This window comes from Anabas testudineus, chromosome 14 (genome assembly GCF_900324465.2).
Source record: "Anabas testudineus chromosome 14, fAnaTes1.2, whole genome shotgun sequence".
NCBI lineage: Eukaryota > Metazoa > Chordata > Actinopteri > Anabantiformes > Anabantidae > Anabas > Anabas testudineus.
In genome coordinates, this window is record NC_046623.1 from 18,150,477 (window position 1) to 18,166,646 (window position 16,170).

General features: G+C 41.9%; 1 protein-coding gene across 2 annotated transcripts in view; it reads left to right on the forward strand.

Annotated features, from left to right (window-relative positions):
- jade2 (jade family PHD finger 2) overlaps window positions 1-16,170 on the forward strand; it is a 157,162-nt gene that overhangs the window by 112,565 nt on the left and 28,427 nt on the right. For both annotated transcript variants that reach the window (XM_026372017.1, XM_026372018.1), the window contains exon 11: window positions 15,182-15,299. In XM_026372017.1, the coding sequence (XP_026227802.1) occupies window positions 15,182-15,299 (118 nt within the window). The remainder of the gene's footprint in view (window positions 1-15,181; window positions 15,300-16,170) is intronic.

The window sequence follows — 16,170 nt, forward strand, 5'->3', positions numbered from 1 at the left end:
TTCTTACCCTGGAAAACAAACATACATTGCAGATATTGGATTTGGTTTCCTCTGGACATGAAATAATCCTCCCATTAACGTCCTATGTGAGCACAGACATTATCTTTACCTCAAACAAATACAATAGTGAAATGAACACAAGGCAAAGGAAACAGTAAACAAGGATAAATGAAGTATTACTTGAGCCACACATTAAAAAACCTCCTAAATCAATTAAGAAGGTCAAGACTACTGACAGCCAACACACACCTTTAGCCTTCAATTTGGAGATTGAGCCAAGGGCCAGAGTCTGACACTGGATAGTGATGAGGGTTAAAACCTGGAAATGTAAGCAAGTCAATCTGACATTTTAAAGAGGTTAAAAACAAGAAATATAATGTGAAACTGCTCCTTTGCTCCTTTCTGCTCAGGAATCTGACTGAGCTGAAGGCAAGAACAGGCTTTACACCTTCAGGTAGCCTGGAGCACCATTCACTCTGCTGGAAACCTCCTGTCGAGATCCACTGCTGCTTAAAATGCTGCATGCTAGGCTCGGCTGTGTTACACAGCCCTGAGGCTTCGGAGCTTACAGAGAGCTGCTCCTTTGACTCCAGCCTTTGCTAATGCTCTGCCACAAGGTCACTGAACTGCCTTCCAGCCGCCCAACGAGTGATCAGAAACACCTAATTATGCCAACTTCAGTGAAAGCACGTGTATTTTAACATTACTGGTGAAGAGCTGGAGCTGAAACTTGATGAGAAGTTTGATGTAAGTGATAAAACTGTAGATGAAACATTTCAGCTCCAGCTCTATCTCACCAAATTCTGAATATACAATATGTGTGTTTCTGCGACAGAACAACCACACAGTGTGAAGTGTTATTTTATTTCTGATAACCTCCCTTTCTGCTCGGGGACATGCACGTATTGCTGTATTATTTTAAGGTGTTGGACTTTTCAAGGAACAGCATGAAACTTTTTCTCCACCTCTTAGAAAACAAAGCGTCTTCTGACCAACGCCGTCTTCTTTTCTACTCTTATTTTTAGAATCGCTCTGATATTTTCTCTGACATTTCTCGTCTGGCCGCTGCAAACCTGCGGCTGATCTTTTCCAGCCGGAGTGAAAGGCCAGGCCACGCAGCCTTTTATCCCAGCTAAGTGCCGTGGTTGGTCAGCTTCAATGTTCGCCGTTTAGACTGCTCGATAGTGGCAGCGATGATGCTACTGAGTGACTTCAGCTCTGCACACACTTCTGACCTCGTCTTTATCTTCTCTTGACTTCTTTGTCTTGACTATTCCTCCACATCATCCTCCTTTCATTCTCGCCGTTTCCCATTTTCTCTCGTTTCACTGTAAAACAACGACTTTGTTCCTCTCCTCTCTTTTTTGGCCTCCATCTCTCTTCATCACCTCCTCCTCTTTCTGGATATCCTCACCGTCTCGCTGCCCCTCTGATACGAGCTCTGTTGGTTGAAATAAATATGAGGCCGGAGAGGTATAAATATTTATAGCTGCTTCGGCTGTATGATTCTGTGTGACCCTGTGTTGTTGCACGGTGTGTGTGCGCTGGTACATACATGCAGTGTGTGTGTGTGGTATACGTTTTCAGACCTTTGGCCAGTGTAGGTGCCAAGGCTGCTGCGTGTATAAATAATTCACTGGAAGGTAAACCTTAAATTCACATCACTTCGATAAGACAGTAGAAGCAGCATGGCAGCACACACACACCCTGGCGCTGTGTGTGTGTGTGTGTCCTCTGTCCATATACACAAACACAGTCATACTTAAAATCTCTCTACTGAACATACAGAGAAGATCAATCACTACCCTGTGTGCATACTGTAGGATTACTGCTGTATGTGGCGGCTGCTGTGCTCAGTCTTTTACTGGTTGTGTGCATGAACATGTTTGTACCTTCATCCACTGGTGTTTGGTCAACTATCTCCAACACACTCACTAGCTGCCTTACACACAGATAGGGGTCTGTCAATAAGTAATGAGAACGATATGAGGGCCCCCCCCCCCAGTTGACCGAGGCCTTTTAATATTTTACGGTAAGGTCTCTCAGACGGTACCAGTTGACACACTGCCACAACTCAACCGTAAAATCTCACTTCACAAGACTCGACGGTAGCCGCCGCTCCCTAAGATCCAATTTAATAACATCCTCTGAGAGCCCGGCGATGCAGTCATCTCCAATAGTGCTTCTTTAATCCTATATGTGTAATATTAAAAGCTGCTGTACGAGGTTTAAACATGGAACCTTTGAGGAAATAGGACTCGTGTTTGAGGTTTAGGCTCTAATTTGACACAAGTGTGAAGCTGAGTGGTACTTTCAGCTACTTTTCTTGGGTTTATTTGACTTTTTTTATTCTATCAGAAGTCGATCTGTTGGCCTTAGAGAAGCTTCACTGGAGCAGGATTAAGTGTTCTGCTCAAGGCCACATCAGCAGTGGTGATGAAACAGTTATTTTAAACCACATTTACAGAAAATTTGGGATTTTTCTTAAATGCAGAAACTTGAATCTTTGGTCCCGCGTGACAAACACAGAACTAAATTAATTAGATTTGTTTACTGACAGGAAGCAGTGACCTGCTTGATAATAACAGGAGAACCCATTAAGTGTTTTCACATCGACAGGGTTTCGTCTTGAAATCCAAATACAGGTTGTCGACTGCGCAGACAGCAGAGACACAGCAGGGAATTTTGCAGAAGTTTCGATGCAGCTTAAATCATCTCAGCAGGCGGCAAATCATGTGGTTTTGATTTTATCAGCCAACAGTCAGACAAGGCAAGATGTCCACCGAAGACGAGCAATTCCAAAGTTTTGTCTCAGGTTACCTGTCAGACATATCGATTTCATGTTTTACTGCTACATTCCTCTTGGTGTGTGTTTAATGTGTGTGTGTGTTCTCTGTATAATACTCACAGAAACAGTGTAATAGAGGAAATGAACCAACGAAACCTCAGTTCTAAACACAGTTTTCAGAGACCTATTGTTTACTGTTACAGTAAGCCTGTGTCCAGGTGAAATATTACATATCTAACCTCCATTGGCGACACACTCCGGTGACGTTAGCGTGCTGCTCTGGCACATTTTAGTGGTTTTGTGAGTTTTTGTGACACTTCATTGACGAGGTGTTTAGTGGAGACAGGTGTATTTGCAGCAGTATGAGTTACAGCTGCAAAAGCAACATGGTTAACAGTATTTTATAACAAGTGTTCTTCTGTTCTGTCATTGGAGTTAACTGAAGGTGACACATCAGAAGCCTGTAGTGAGCAACACAGCACATTTTCAGTTTCTTTAGTCATTCTTCATTCAGTACAGAAGCATAAAGTGAAACCTGTGGTTCCAGCGGCCTAGTTTTTCCTGTCTTTCAGTGCATCAGTGTCCTCATTTTTGTTTCTTAGTGTAGATAAATGTGCGATATGATCATTCCTGCTACGTTTCAGGGTTTTAGGAGGACCCAGAAGTGCCAGACACAGATTAATGAGAAAGGAGTTTAATGAAAAAAGGATGATAACAGCACGAAACAGGAACAGGGGAGAGAAACCAGGGGACTGAAGGATCGTGGCAGAGAGCAAAGACACAAAGAACACGTCTCTAAAACGTACGGGGCAACAAAAGGCGCCGTGTAAAACCAGAAAAGAAACTCAGTGGGTAGAGTCAGGGGCAAGGTCCAGGGTTCACACAAGTTCCAACAGAACACGAGGCGAAATCCAAAATTAAACAAGGTCCAAACCAGAAAGGCCCTGATCCAAACAAAGACCAACAAAAGTTAACCTGACTATCTGCCAGGGGAGTACAGGATGAGGGAGTGGTTAAAAAGGGAGGCTGGTGCACAGGTGGAATCAAGGTGAGACACAGGTGGAGCTGATCATGGTGATATAATGTACAGGGGGACAGACTGAGAGAGAAAGGACAGGAAAACAAACCAAGAGGGACAGAATCGTAACGATTCCAGCGATAACTGAAGTCAAACGAGCTACTGAACCTAAAAACACGCTGAACAGTCTGAAGTCCTGTTGTTTCTACTTTACTGTGTTGGGGTTGGTGCTGCAGCACATTGTGCGTCTTTGGTTAACACCTGCAGCACAAAACCGTTTTTTGGTGCATTCGCGACTCGGTGAGCGTCGAACCGAGTCTGCTGCACACGAACAGTCTGCTGTGACCACTGGTTTGTTTCAGTCTTGGTTGATGATCGTGTGACACATTTATAAAACCTGGAGTCAGTGTCTGTTGTTCTCTGAGAGGCAAAGTGAGACTGTTTTTGTTTGCTGCACCCTCGCCTTGTCTGACACGGTGTGATGGTGTGACTTAAACTTAATGAAGCACAGAAACGAAGTGTGCGCCTGTTCTTAAACAAACGAACTATGTTTCTTTCAAACAAGACGTTTTGAATTTAGTTTAAATGTCTCACTTCATGGAGCAGGAGACACTTTTTCTCTCTGCTATTGATGCATTTTAGACATTTCAGAGTTTCTGCACCAGTTATTGACATTTTAACAGTTGTTGTCAGATTCAGTGGCAGGTAAACGTTCGATTCTCCTTCTCAGCCACATGTTGATACTTTGAGTCTGTTGGAGACTAAACGCACTTTATTGGATCATAGATCATGTTGAGTTTAAGTTAAATAACCGGTGCCGACGTTTCCGAAAAATCCGATGGTTTTACTTTGAAGCACATTGTGTTGATCACGACTGCGACATAAAACCACCGTCATCACACAGGAACCTTCACACGTATGCTCTGTAACTCATTCCAACTCCTGTAATCAGGCTGCTACAGACGCCCGTAGGTGCAAAACATAATTACAACAGAGAAAAGGAGATGTGTAATCCTCCTTACAAACAAACACTGAGGATGAAAGAATGTAAAAAATATTAAGAGTGACGTGAGCAGACCGTTTAAGACCCGTGTTTTAAGATAATCACCTGCTTAACTTGCTTTTATGGTCACAGCAGACCAAACAATGTGCCAGCACATCCACCCTGACCAGCCTGAACTAGTTCTGTTTCAGCAGGGAAGCTTGTCCTCAGTCTGTAAATCCTCAGTGCAATAAATTGAAGCTAATTGGAAGGCTACAAAGATTACAGTCAGCTGGGCCCACCCTGTTAGCGCCCAAAATCCATCACTCTCCCAACTGAGTTTCACCATAAAGCTCTGAGCACAATTTTGCCAATGTTCCCACATGCTGTAATTTTGTCCCAGCCAGCCTCTCAAACCATTATGGAATAAAGCGTCCCTGCTGAGCGCCCTGTAGCATCTGCAAACACATTCCTCAGACCTCCGCTTACCCCTGACTGGCCGGGCAATAAAACACAGCCAATTAGGCTTCTCTGCTTGCTGCGTGAAGCCCTTCTCCTGCTGCTCGGTGTGATTCGAGTCAGAATAACTTCCTCCCTGACTTCCCCTCCTGAGAAGAGTCGGTTGGAGAGGAACCTCTGTACTCTACCTGCCAAATAGTGGGAAACTCCTCCAGAGGAAGCACAGTCACTTTCCTCTAGTCTTCAATTCTGTACAGTAGAAAAGTCTGTAGAAGTCCTCGTCCTGTCACAGTTGAAACTGTAGAAATATAAAGGTTATGTGTGGATTCACAAACATACTGCTCAAGATCATTTTAATATGAAACATGCCGCTGTGTATAACCTAATAGTAATATTTCAGGACAGTTTGCTGAATATTGTGATAATACAGTTTTCACCATATTATTTTTGGCCTCACACACTTTATCTGCTGCCATTCATGTGTGAGTATGTGGTCAATGAGTGAATAACGAGCATATAGTAAAGTACTTTATCCAGGAAGGTAGAAAAGAAAACGTAAAAGTGCAGTTTTATTTACAAATTACAACGACTGTAAGCACAAGAACTAGATTTTTACTTTGAACCCAAATTATGAATAAAAAGTGTTATTGCAGCATGAGATCACAGCTGAGGAGGAACTGTTGTCCTGAAGATTCAGTGGTTCTGATGTGGTCTCTAAAAGGTGCAAAGACAAGAAAGCAGTAAAGTGAATACTCCTCACCGTCCAGTTAGAAATAAAGATCTAGAATCGAAATCACAGAGAGCAACAGTGATGAATAAAAAAGCACTGACACGTGCAGTGAGGACGCAGTAATCTGCTCATTCTGAGAGTAAAGTACATAAAGAGTTGTGCGGTAGCACCAGAATACTTCTCCTTAGTCAAATCCAGGACTCATCCACCCGGACCACCTCCCTGAGACTCGTTCCTTTAATGAACGTGTCACTTCTTTCATTCAGAAACGATGTTGCGTTAAAACTAATATCACTACAAACACTTTCACATCGCTGTGAAACTAAAGTAAAGTTCAGACCGAGGTTGAATCAGTTTTTGTGCAAGTGCAGATAAACATTATTTATTGTGAGCAACGTGCTCCTGGTCGCCAGTTAAAAAACTACATTCACACATTCACAAGTGGGGAATCCTCAAGTCACTGTGGCGCAAAGCACCAGAAATTTCCAGAAGCTCAGACCAGCCTCTTCTTTAATCCGTTCAGGGCTTATTCATGCTTCGTACGCGACGGCCGATCCGTGCTGTCTGGATACATTGTCAAGTGAGATTTTTGGAGACAATTTAATCCCCCCCCAAATCCTGTGTTGTTTGCTGATATGAAACAGTTTGTCCAATAAAAGCTCAATCCAATGGAGACGGGGGCTTTGGAGTAATAAGGTTTTCATAACCGGGATTTGATCTTTAAATATTTGCTATTAGACATGGTGTTGTGTGTACACACACTTCCCTCTCATTTTAATTAAACCCTCTGTATGTGTGTGTACATGTGTGTGTACATGTGTGTGTGTGTGTGTGTGTGTGTGTGTGTGTGTGTGTGTGTGTGCACGCCTGTTTGCTGCTCCCTCTATTTGGTTCCCTCGTTTCTCTCCTTTCCACTTGGTCTCTACGTGGACAATGCATGGGCAATTTGTAGGAAGTGAAGAGAGGTAGAGCAGTGCACATGGAAAACGAAGAGTGGAGTACGTGATTGTAGAGGAATGAAAGGCGAGAGAGGAGCTGAATGTTGGTGTCACAAGGTTTATTTAGAGTTTATTGCTTTGGCAGAGATCCAGACTCCCTCCTCCTGCAGGCATGTCAGCGTGCGTGTGCAGCGTGTGAATACTCCTGTAAGATTAAGAAAATACTGAACACACTTAAATATGAACGAGAGCAGAAGAAAAGAGTTATATGAAGTTTTACCACAAACACAGACGCGAAAAATGTGAATTAAAAAAAGAAACACAGACGATAAAATGAACATCTGAGCTCTGATTGGAGAATGATGTTGCCATGGATCCCATAGGGGTGTTACTACAGTGTCGCTGACTGACTAGCAGAAGCTAATAAATCATGTACTGTGTGTGTGTGTGTGTGTGTGTGTGTGTGTGTGTGTGTGTGTGTGTGTGTGTGATAGACTACAGAGCGTGTGCTTGACTGTAGTCTGTGCTGCACATCAGGGACGGTTTAGCTGCTGCAGCCTCCACAGTCTGTCTGCTCGTCTGACCCACTTTCTCCTCCTTCCCTCCTTCTCTTCTCCTTTTATTGCCTCCCTCTTTCCTTTTCTCTCTCCTCCCACTCTTACGGTTTCTCCTTCCTGTTGTCCTCCTTTTATTTTTTTAAATACCTTTAATAATTTAAGGGAATTTTTTATTCTCTGTTTATTCTTGTTTCTCTGCCTTCAGCTGATCTGTCTTTTCCTTTAATGTGTATTTATCCCATTTTCAGTACTTGGCTTTAACCTTTAACCTTGAACATACGACTTTTCAAGGGGTCAGAAGTTTTGACCGTTTCTATTTGTGAACACATGTTCAGAGCTATTGTAGAAGTCACCTGGCTAACTGACTAATTGTTCTAATCCCCCACCTGAACTGGTCACCACCTTAAAGCTCCAGCAGAACAGGTGAATTTAAAATAAACACAACTGCATTTCCTTCAAGTCAAAGTAGAAAATAAAACATCTTAGGTATAAAAAGTCCTTCTGTGCACAGGGCACGAGAGAGAAATGTAATTTCAACTTTACATCTGAGGTTATTGAATCCAGATAGTGCTGCTCTTATCTGGTGGTCGCCCCTTCACCTCACATGCTTGTGATCTACTTTGGGTCGTGGCCACTAGTTAAAGCATCCAGATAATACACACTGACCGACTCCCTGACTCGGTCAGTGTGTAGCAGTGTTATTGCTCTGTGCTCTGGGTGAAATCAAGTTGCCAACTGTTTTAGTGTCCTCTGAGGAGCACTACAAACTACTTTATCCTTCAGCTATCTGATCATATCCGAAGGTCTTTACAATTCACACAGATATTTGTGGACCTGCTGCCAAGATCTGCTTTTATGGCATCTATTATTACAGCCCACAGTCTTTTATACAGTCTGTGTATGTTGCAGGGACTTTGGCAAAGTGAGTGTATTTGTATAGCACCTCTCAATATCACCTCATAAATACAAAGATGTTTGTTAAAGCTTTACATATGGAATGAGACAGCACCTGGAGGTGTATGAACAGGAAACATTTAAATAAGAAACCATACGATGAAACACCACAGTGAACATGTGCGTTGACAATTTGATTTAAAGTTTGAAAGTCGAGACTTCACTTTACCTAAAAGCTGTTTATGTTGTTTTATGTATTAAAGATACATAAAACAACATAAACAAGCAATAATATCAGAGACTCTCTCTGTAGAAACATGAAAACGTATGATGTGTTGCTGGGATGGTGTAAGTCACTGGGCTGTTGTAGTTTTAAAGACATATTTTACATTAAGCTACACAGAAATATTTTAGAAATGTTCTCGAGTTAATTACAAGGATAAATAGTTTGGTGCATCACAAACCAGTCAGAACAGGTTATTTGATCATTTACAGGTCAGATCTGCACATCTAGAATCAGTTTTGGGAAAAGGTCTTTGGACATCTAACTTAACATAAATGAAATCTTAAGTTACCGGAACATCTGGGTTAAGTTCCAGATGTAAGAAAAGTCCATTAAAAATCCCTTTGAGATTTGGGACTTAGTTGGTGTGTTTAGATAGAAGAGAATGATCTTCTGGGTCCGAAGCAGCTACATGCTCCACACCTGTGGCTTCATCGCTGGACAAACGACCACACACTCGTACGACCCACTGACCAACATTTCCCTTCCCTGTCACACTCTGGATGACACCAAATCAGTGCTGATGATTTCTCAATCACTTATCGCTGTGTCACGCTGTCTGTCTGTGTTTATTATTAATGTGCATCTAAACAGCATCACTATTGACGAATTGATTCAAATAGTTGGATCTGTAGTTGCAGCAGAGCCGATCGACGGTACATCAAGCTGTCTGCATTTAAGTGCACACTCCCCTTTAATTATTCCAGTGGGATGGTCTTGTTAGTAATTAACCCAGGCTCTACATATTGGATTTGGGGCGATACTGGGCCAATTAAAGATCAATAATCCTGATCTTTTGCTGGCTGCTTCCTCACAGTGGTGTGTGTGTGTTTCGGGGCCAATGAACAGTCGATGGTGCTCATTAGTAAGCAGCGCAGGTTTATAGTCGGTGTTCTGGGAGCTGAGAGGGTCAGATCAATATAGATCTGAGCTTGAAGTTAGTTGGAGAAGTGAGACTGTTATCTTCTTTCTCTTTTCTTCTTTGACTGAGTAGTAAAATGAAAAAAGTGTTTTCTCCCCCACTCTCTCTCTCTTCACAGTAATTTACCACATGTGCATCACGTATCACTTAAGTCAATACTGCAAAATCTATTGTAGAAGTTCAGACAAACACACACACTTCACTTGATTTGTTTCTCTTTCTCAGAATAGCACACACACAGTTACATGTTCCTTTTTTCTATAGAGCCACACACACACACACACACACACACACACACACACACACACACACACACACTGGGTCCCACTGGGTTTTTGTTTCTATCTAGGTTTGGGAATTAGTTCTGACGTAGATCCTGCATTTCCGCACAGGGCAGCACACACACACACAAACACACACGGTCTCTTCACCTACACACGGCCTTCAAATGGAAAGAGACGCTCATTAATTACTGGATGTTTCCAACACTGGTTTCGCATATTTAGAAAACGTGTTAAACCTGAGTTCAAATGTGAGAAAGAGAAAGGAAAAAACAAGTTTTGATCATTGTCTGAGGGGAAACAGATAACGAGAAGGCGTATTAAAAACCCTGCATGAATAAATGCTGATGACAATTTTCCTACTGGGACTTTTTTTGTTTGTATTTGTTTCATTTTGTCTGGAAACAGCAAAAAATCTGTGGTGAGTTAAAACAAATGTCATTTTTCATCTTGACATGTGGGTTTTAAACAACCAGACCAATAATAATAATAATAATAATAATAATAATAGTAATAATAATAATAATACATGACAGACATCTGGGTATTAATATGATCCATATGATGATGGTTTATTGATAATTAACCATGTTTTTCAGAAATTAATCTATCTTCTTATCCTGCTTTGACACAGAACAACAGGATTCTAGGTTTTGAATCAAAATTCTCAGAACTTGGTTTGTGAATGAGAACTTTAACTTTCTCTTGTTATTCTACTTTTAGATGTCCACATACAGTAACATAGAGATAACTTTACTATGAACTTAGCCTAATTCCAACCTTAACACTAAAACCAAGTCCCACCCCTCAAACCCCTCAAAGCTTGTAGAAGTTGCAGAGACAGAGGACAAAAATAGCCAGTAGACCAGTTCACTCACACACACATAAACACAAACATCTACTGCACAAACACACACATGCAAAGGGCACGGTGCCCTCCTGCCAGACACCTGTTGATGTAATTAGTGGCTGATGACAGCACTGTGTGTGTGTGTGTGTGTGTGTGTGTGTGTGTGTGTGTGTGTGTGTGTGTGTGTGTGTGTGTGTGTGTGTGTGTGTGGGAGAGGGCGACTCGTGTGTGCGTATAGTTTGTGTATGATTATTTCTGTGCGTGAGCGACACTCGAGGAGTTGAGTCTTACAGTGGCTGTGATATAGATGGTGCACTGTGAGGGGCTACGGCTTTGCTCAGCACTGTTAATACACTTGTAATGGTGATTATCTCCAGTGTGTCGAGTCATGGATGGATGAGAAAGAAAGGAGGTGGGTTCAGTCATCAAGGGATTATAGGAGAAGGGATGAACCAGTAGCATCAAACTAAGACAGTGTGTAGACACAAAGACGGACGAAAAAGACACTATGAAGTGGCACAAATTAAATATATAGATAAAATAAATATATAGATAAATTAAATATATAATTAAAAGAAATATATAGATAAAATAAATATATAGATAAAATAAATATATAGATAAATGTTTTTTTTAAATGAAGCCTCAAGAATAAACATCTTAATGTTCTGATCTAAGACATTTGATTTCTTGTCATTCTCTTTGAAGCACAACAGTTCAAGTTATCAGTTGTTTATCACGTCTCAGTGTTAAATGTTGAACATTGATGGATTCATTTAGCTGATTTCATTTTATTACTCCTGTCTCGTCCTGTGCTTTAAATCACCTCTTTGGGGCACATGCCAAAAAACAAATTACCTGTCAAGTTGAATTTATGCCGACCAGATTAATGAACATGCAGTGTCCAAAAATATGTCATATTGACTTTGTCATAGCCGAACGCTGCAGCGAATACCTTTGAACGAGCAAATATCTCACCCGACTGGTCAAGAAGAAGTCATTTAAATTGATAAATGGAGGGAAGTTGCTGCACGGTCATGTCCTGACACGTGTATAAACATGTTCACAACCCATCTCACATTAAACTCTCCTGACATAAAAAAGAGAGAAATGTTATTTCACTCCGAGGCTGGTGAAGAAATCCAAAGACAAACAGTCATCACGATCGCTCGACTTGGAAAAATATTGATACTTTAATAAAAACCAACCAAATCCAGTTTCTTTATCAGAAGGAAAACAGTCAAATCTCTTCTACTCCCCCGTCGTGACGCGAAGCCCATGTTTGGGGAAACTTGGTAAACTGTGCAGAGGATTTTACCACCTTTTGGTGCCAAGTAGTGTCAAACAAATTTAACCTAACACATGTTCTTAGATTTGGGATCCGTGGGTTAACATGTCTTAAAATGGAGCTTTGCTGCGTTTGCTGATTCGGAGATCAGCAGCTGCTCAGGATGAACGAATACACACGGAAAGACAGATGGAGTTGAAAAGCAATGGAAAGTACAGATGTGTGGATGAGACGAGGCTTCAGGACAGATGGGAGGATTAAAACGGGAGGAAAGAATGGCAAAGGAGAGAGCTGGGAAATGACAACTGAGGCTTTAACAGACGGAGAAGTTAGAAAAGGTCAGAGGAGAATGAAATCCAGGGTTCAGGTCACTTCATCGTAACTCAGCTCCCGTGTAACAGAAAGTGTTTAAACCAGGTGGTCACATTAACACGTCCCAGTTAAGTGTGGATCAAATTAACAGAACACGCGCGACTGCTGACCTTTTACACAGTTTCTCTGTATAATGCATAATGTTCTGGTACATTTGATGAAATATACAAGTTCACTTCCATCAGCAGGTTTATTACATGTTTACATGTACATCATGTTTCTTCTTTGAGTTTAAATTCGATCTTTTATTTTTATAGTTTGGAGGAGAGAGAATGTGTTGGTGTATAGAGAGAGGACTCGGGTTCATCTTCTCTCACTGCTCTTCCTCCTCTTTACCTCCTGTCTTGCTCTCCACTCCCCTGTCATGTGTCCAGGCAGAGGTAGTAGTGTACAACACACACACACACACACACACACAGTGTCCTAATCAAAGCCAGGCTCTGCACATTGTGTCCCAGTTGAGCAGCTATTTTTATCTGCAGCGCTCTAACAGGGATGGAATGGGTCAGATAGGCCAGGCTGATGAATCCATCAAGACCAACAGATAAACAGCCAGCCTGCAGGACTGCCAGCGCACACACACACACACACACACACACACACACCTGCACACACATACTGATAAAAGATTCAATATGCAAGTTCTGGAAATCATGAGCCTCAAAGGAAAACCGCTCTGCTGCCCCCTCCCTCCCCTCTTTCAGCTGCTAACACTAGCTTTAAGCTTCAGCCGCAGACCAGACACTTGTTCACAGAATGAGCTCCAACCTGTGTCATTTTCAATTTGTGCATTTAGAAACCTTAAAAAAGGTTTTTTGAAATGCTGCAGAAAAGTTTTTACTCTAGGCTCAAGTGGAAAAGTTCAACTTGAAGTAGCAGCAGATTCCAACACATCTGTGAGGAGTGATGAGGAGACGAGTGCGTGATCATCGTCACATTAACACAGGAACCAAACACAATGTGACACTTTCTGTTTGGTCTGTTTGAGGTTTGACTGGTGCCACTGAACGCACCTTCTGTGTGCACTAGTTTCAGGGGAAAATTCCACAAACGAACTTACCAACTATTTTCTATCTCTGTATCTCGCACTTGTTTGACACACACACACACACACACACACTTTGAACTACAGGCAGTGCAGGTGTATGATGTGGTTTCATGTTCTCTGTGTCCTTACGTGTGTGTAACCTCTTTACAAATGTTCCTATAGCTAAGTTATTGTATTATTAGCTGTGAGTGAAAATCCAGTTTGGCAGAGGTCCAGTTTCTGGCTTGTTAGTTTGGGATCCAGGTGTTCTGGCTTGGACCCAATTAGTTTCCCTCCCTACTCCGACCTGTCTGGTACATTTCACCAATGTGTTGTTTGTGATTTGCAGCAAATCCCAAACATGAAAACCTGTATGTGCAGAGCATTAAACCAAAGCTGAGATGATGTATGATGAGTAATATATTAATATTATTGTCTGTAACAACAGCAGCTAAGAGGACGCTGCTAATATTAAAGATACAGTTACAGACTCAGTAACTGCTGATCACTTGTTGCTGCTCTCTGTCTGTCTCTTCTTTTACTGGTACAGCATCATCTAGAGCATCTTCGGTCGTCTGCACGACGTCTCTCTCAGCTCATGGATTATTTTCTGTGAATGTATAAATAATTAAACAACTGTAGGTGACGTGGTTAGAAACTCTGTCTGCAGCCATTCAAACAACCCTGTTATCATTTAACAGCTACAGCTCCTGTCTCTCTTCCTACCTGTCTCTCTCTCCCTTTAGTTGTGTATAACCGAATGAAAACAGTAGTGCACACGTTTCCTACCACAGCAGTTTTTCAACGTCCACACACACACACACACACACACACATGCTGCTTATAGGGACATGTGATAGTAATTTGACAGTATAGAGGAGCAGGAGAGCTCAGCTGGACTTTATGTCTGAGAGGAAGAAGACTCCAGGATCCAGTTTATAGCAGGAAACAGGAAGTTTCCTCTTGACTCTCACCTCTGATCGTCTCATTATCCTGCACATAAACCTCTGATGTATATTTCTGTACTTTAAGCTTTGTTCACTTCATCAGAATAAGAGACCAACTTGAGATGTTCCTGATGTTTGTCTGTGTCTTCGTTCTCTACAGCAGATACAGAGACAGGTAGTTTGTTAATGCAGATCTCAGGAACCTAGTGAATAATGCTAATGGCAGAAGTCACATTGGTTGTTGCTGCACGGTTGAGCTAAGTGTTAAGTCAGTGTGTGTGTGTGTGTTTAATGAAATAAATCCGTCTGTGTGTAAATGTGACGACCTGTTCTGTTTGTGTGCAGTTCGCTCATTATCTCTAGCAGAGCGTGCTCATGTATGTTCACATGACGTTCCAGTGTATCACGCGGCCATGTGTTTATTATATCACAGTTGCAAAGGACGGTGTTGTTGTGTAGATGTTTTAATTTAACCACCAGCTACTCACCAACTTTCTGTGCAGGTACTGTACAAATGGATTATTGTCGTAAAACCTCACACTAAACTTCATCCTGCTTATCTCTCCTTCATATATACACATATATATATATACTGAACAACAGACAGATTCAAGCCTTTCCTGTTTTATCTCAAGTCTTCAGCCAGCTAAGAAAAACTCACAGCTCAGAGTTCACATTTGTTCATGTTGCACTGTGCAGATGTGCACAGTCGGGGAATAGAAACACTGCTGCACTGTCCTAATTCAAGGGTGTTTCATCCAGTATCACCACGAGATGAGAGGAAACGTGCAGCCAGTGATGCACCTCCACCCTCTGGTCTCTAACAGTGACGTCTTGTGTTTCAGGTGCGTAACCTGTGTTACATGGTGACACGGAGGGAGAAAATGAAACACACCCTGTGCGACCTCCAGGAGAAGATCTTCCACCTGCAGATACAGCTACTAGAAGAGGACATGGCTGGAGGTAAGAGGGAGAAATCGTGGGGGTGTTGTGGTTATTTTTGAAATTCTGGACACACACACTTGAACATGTAAAAAAAAAAAACGTCTGCCAACACACACTCACCCAGAAAGAAATAGAATTTGAAAAGCTCAAGTGCACGACTGTTACATCCAAACCCTTGTTGACTGAGTGCGGTGGGTGGACAGTTTTGGAAATGGCCTGTCATCATTTTTTCACAGCAGGCCACACTTGACACCTGCTGAGCAAAGAACACTGGAATAATAGTTGAGCCAGATATTGTGACACACACCATCCACATAAATGGAGCTGGATTTCCCTCCACTCTACACAGCTGACTGACCTTGATGCATTTCATGCAGCTGCTCTGTGATGGAGAACAGGAAGGTTGAAACTGGCTGTGTTGGTTCGATACCGCTCTTGAAATGAGCTTTATAATCTTGGTGGGACATCGGGTTAAATGTAGTAGATTTTAGTGTTTGACTCTTTTAAATGCCTGTTTGTATTTTTACCACTTGTTAAAGTCAATGACGTTTATCTTTTTCACCTTTGTACCATATTTAAACTGAAATTTAAAGGCCAGAATACAACTCTAGAAGTCAGCAGGTTGAGACAGACGAAGTGAGTGTCCAGAAAAGAAAGGATCAGTTTTCTTTAATCAGTGTAGATTCTATAGCATCGTATCAGTGCAGATACCAACGCTCAGCATCAGGTCAGTGAACTCTTTAGGTCTAAAAACAAGTGGGATACTGAGCTGAGTAAGAAACTACTGTGTCTCTCTTAGGGCATGAGTTGAGTAAAACATTAGATAAATAAAAAAGCCTGATAATCACCTGGAGTCTGGAAGAGATAAAGACATGACCGGGTTCCATCA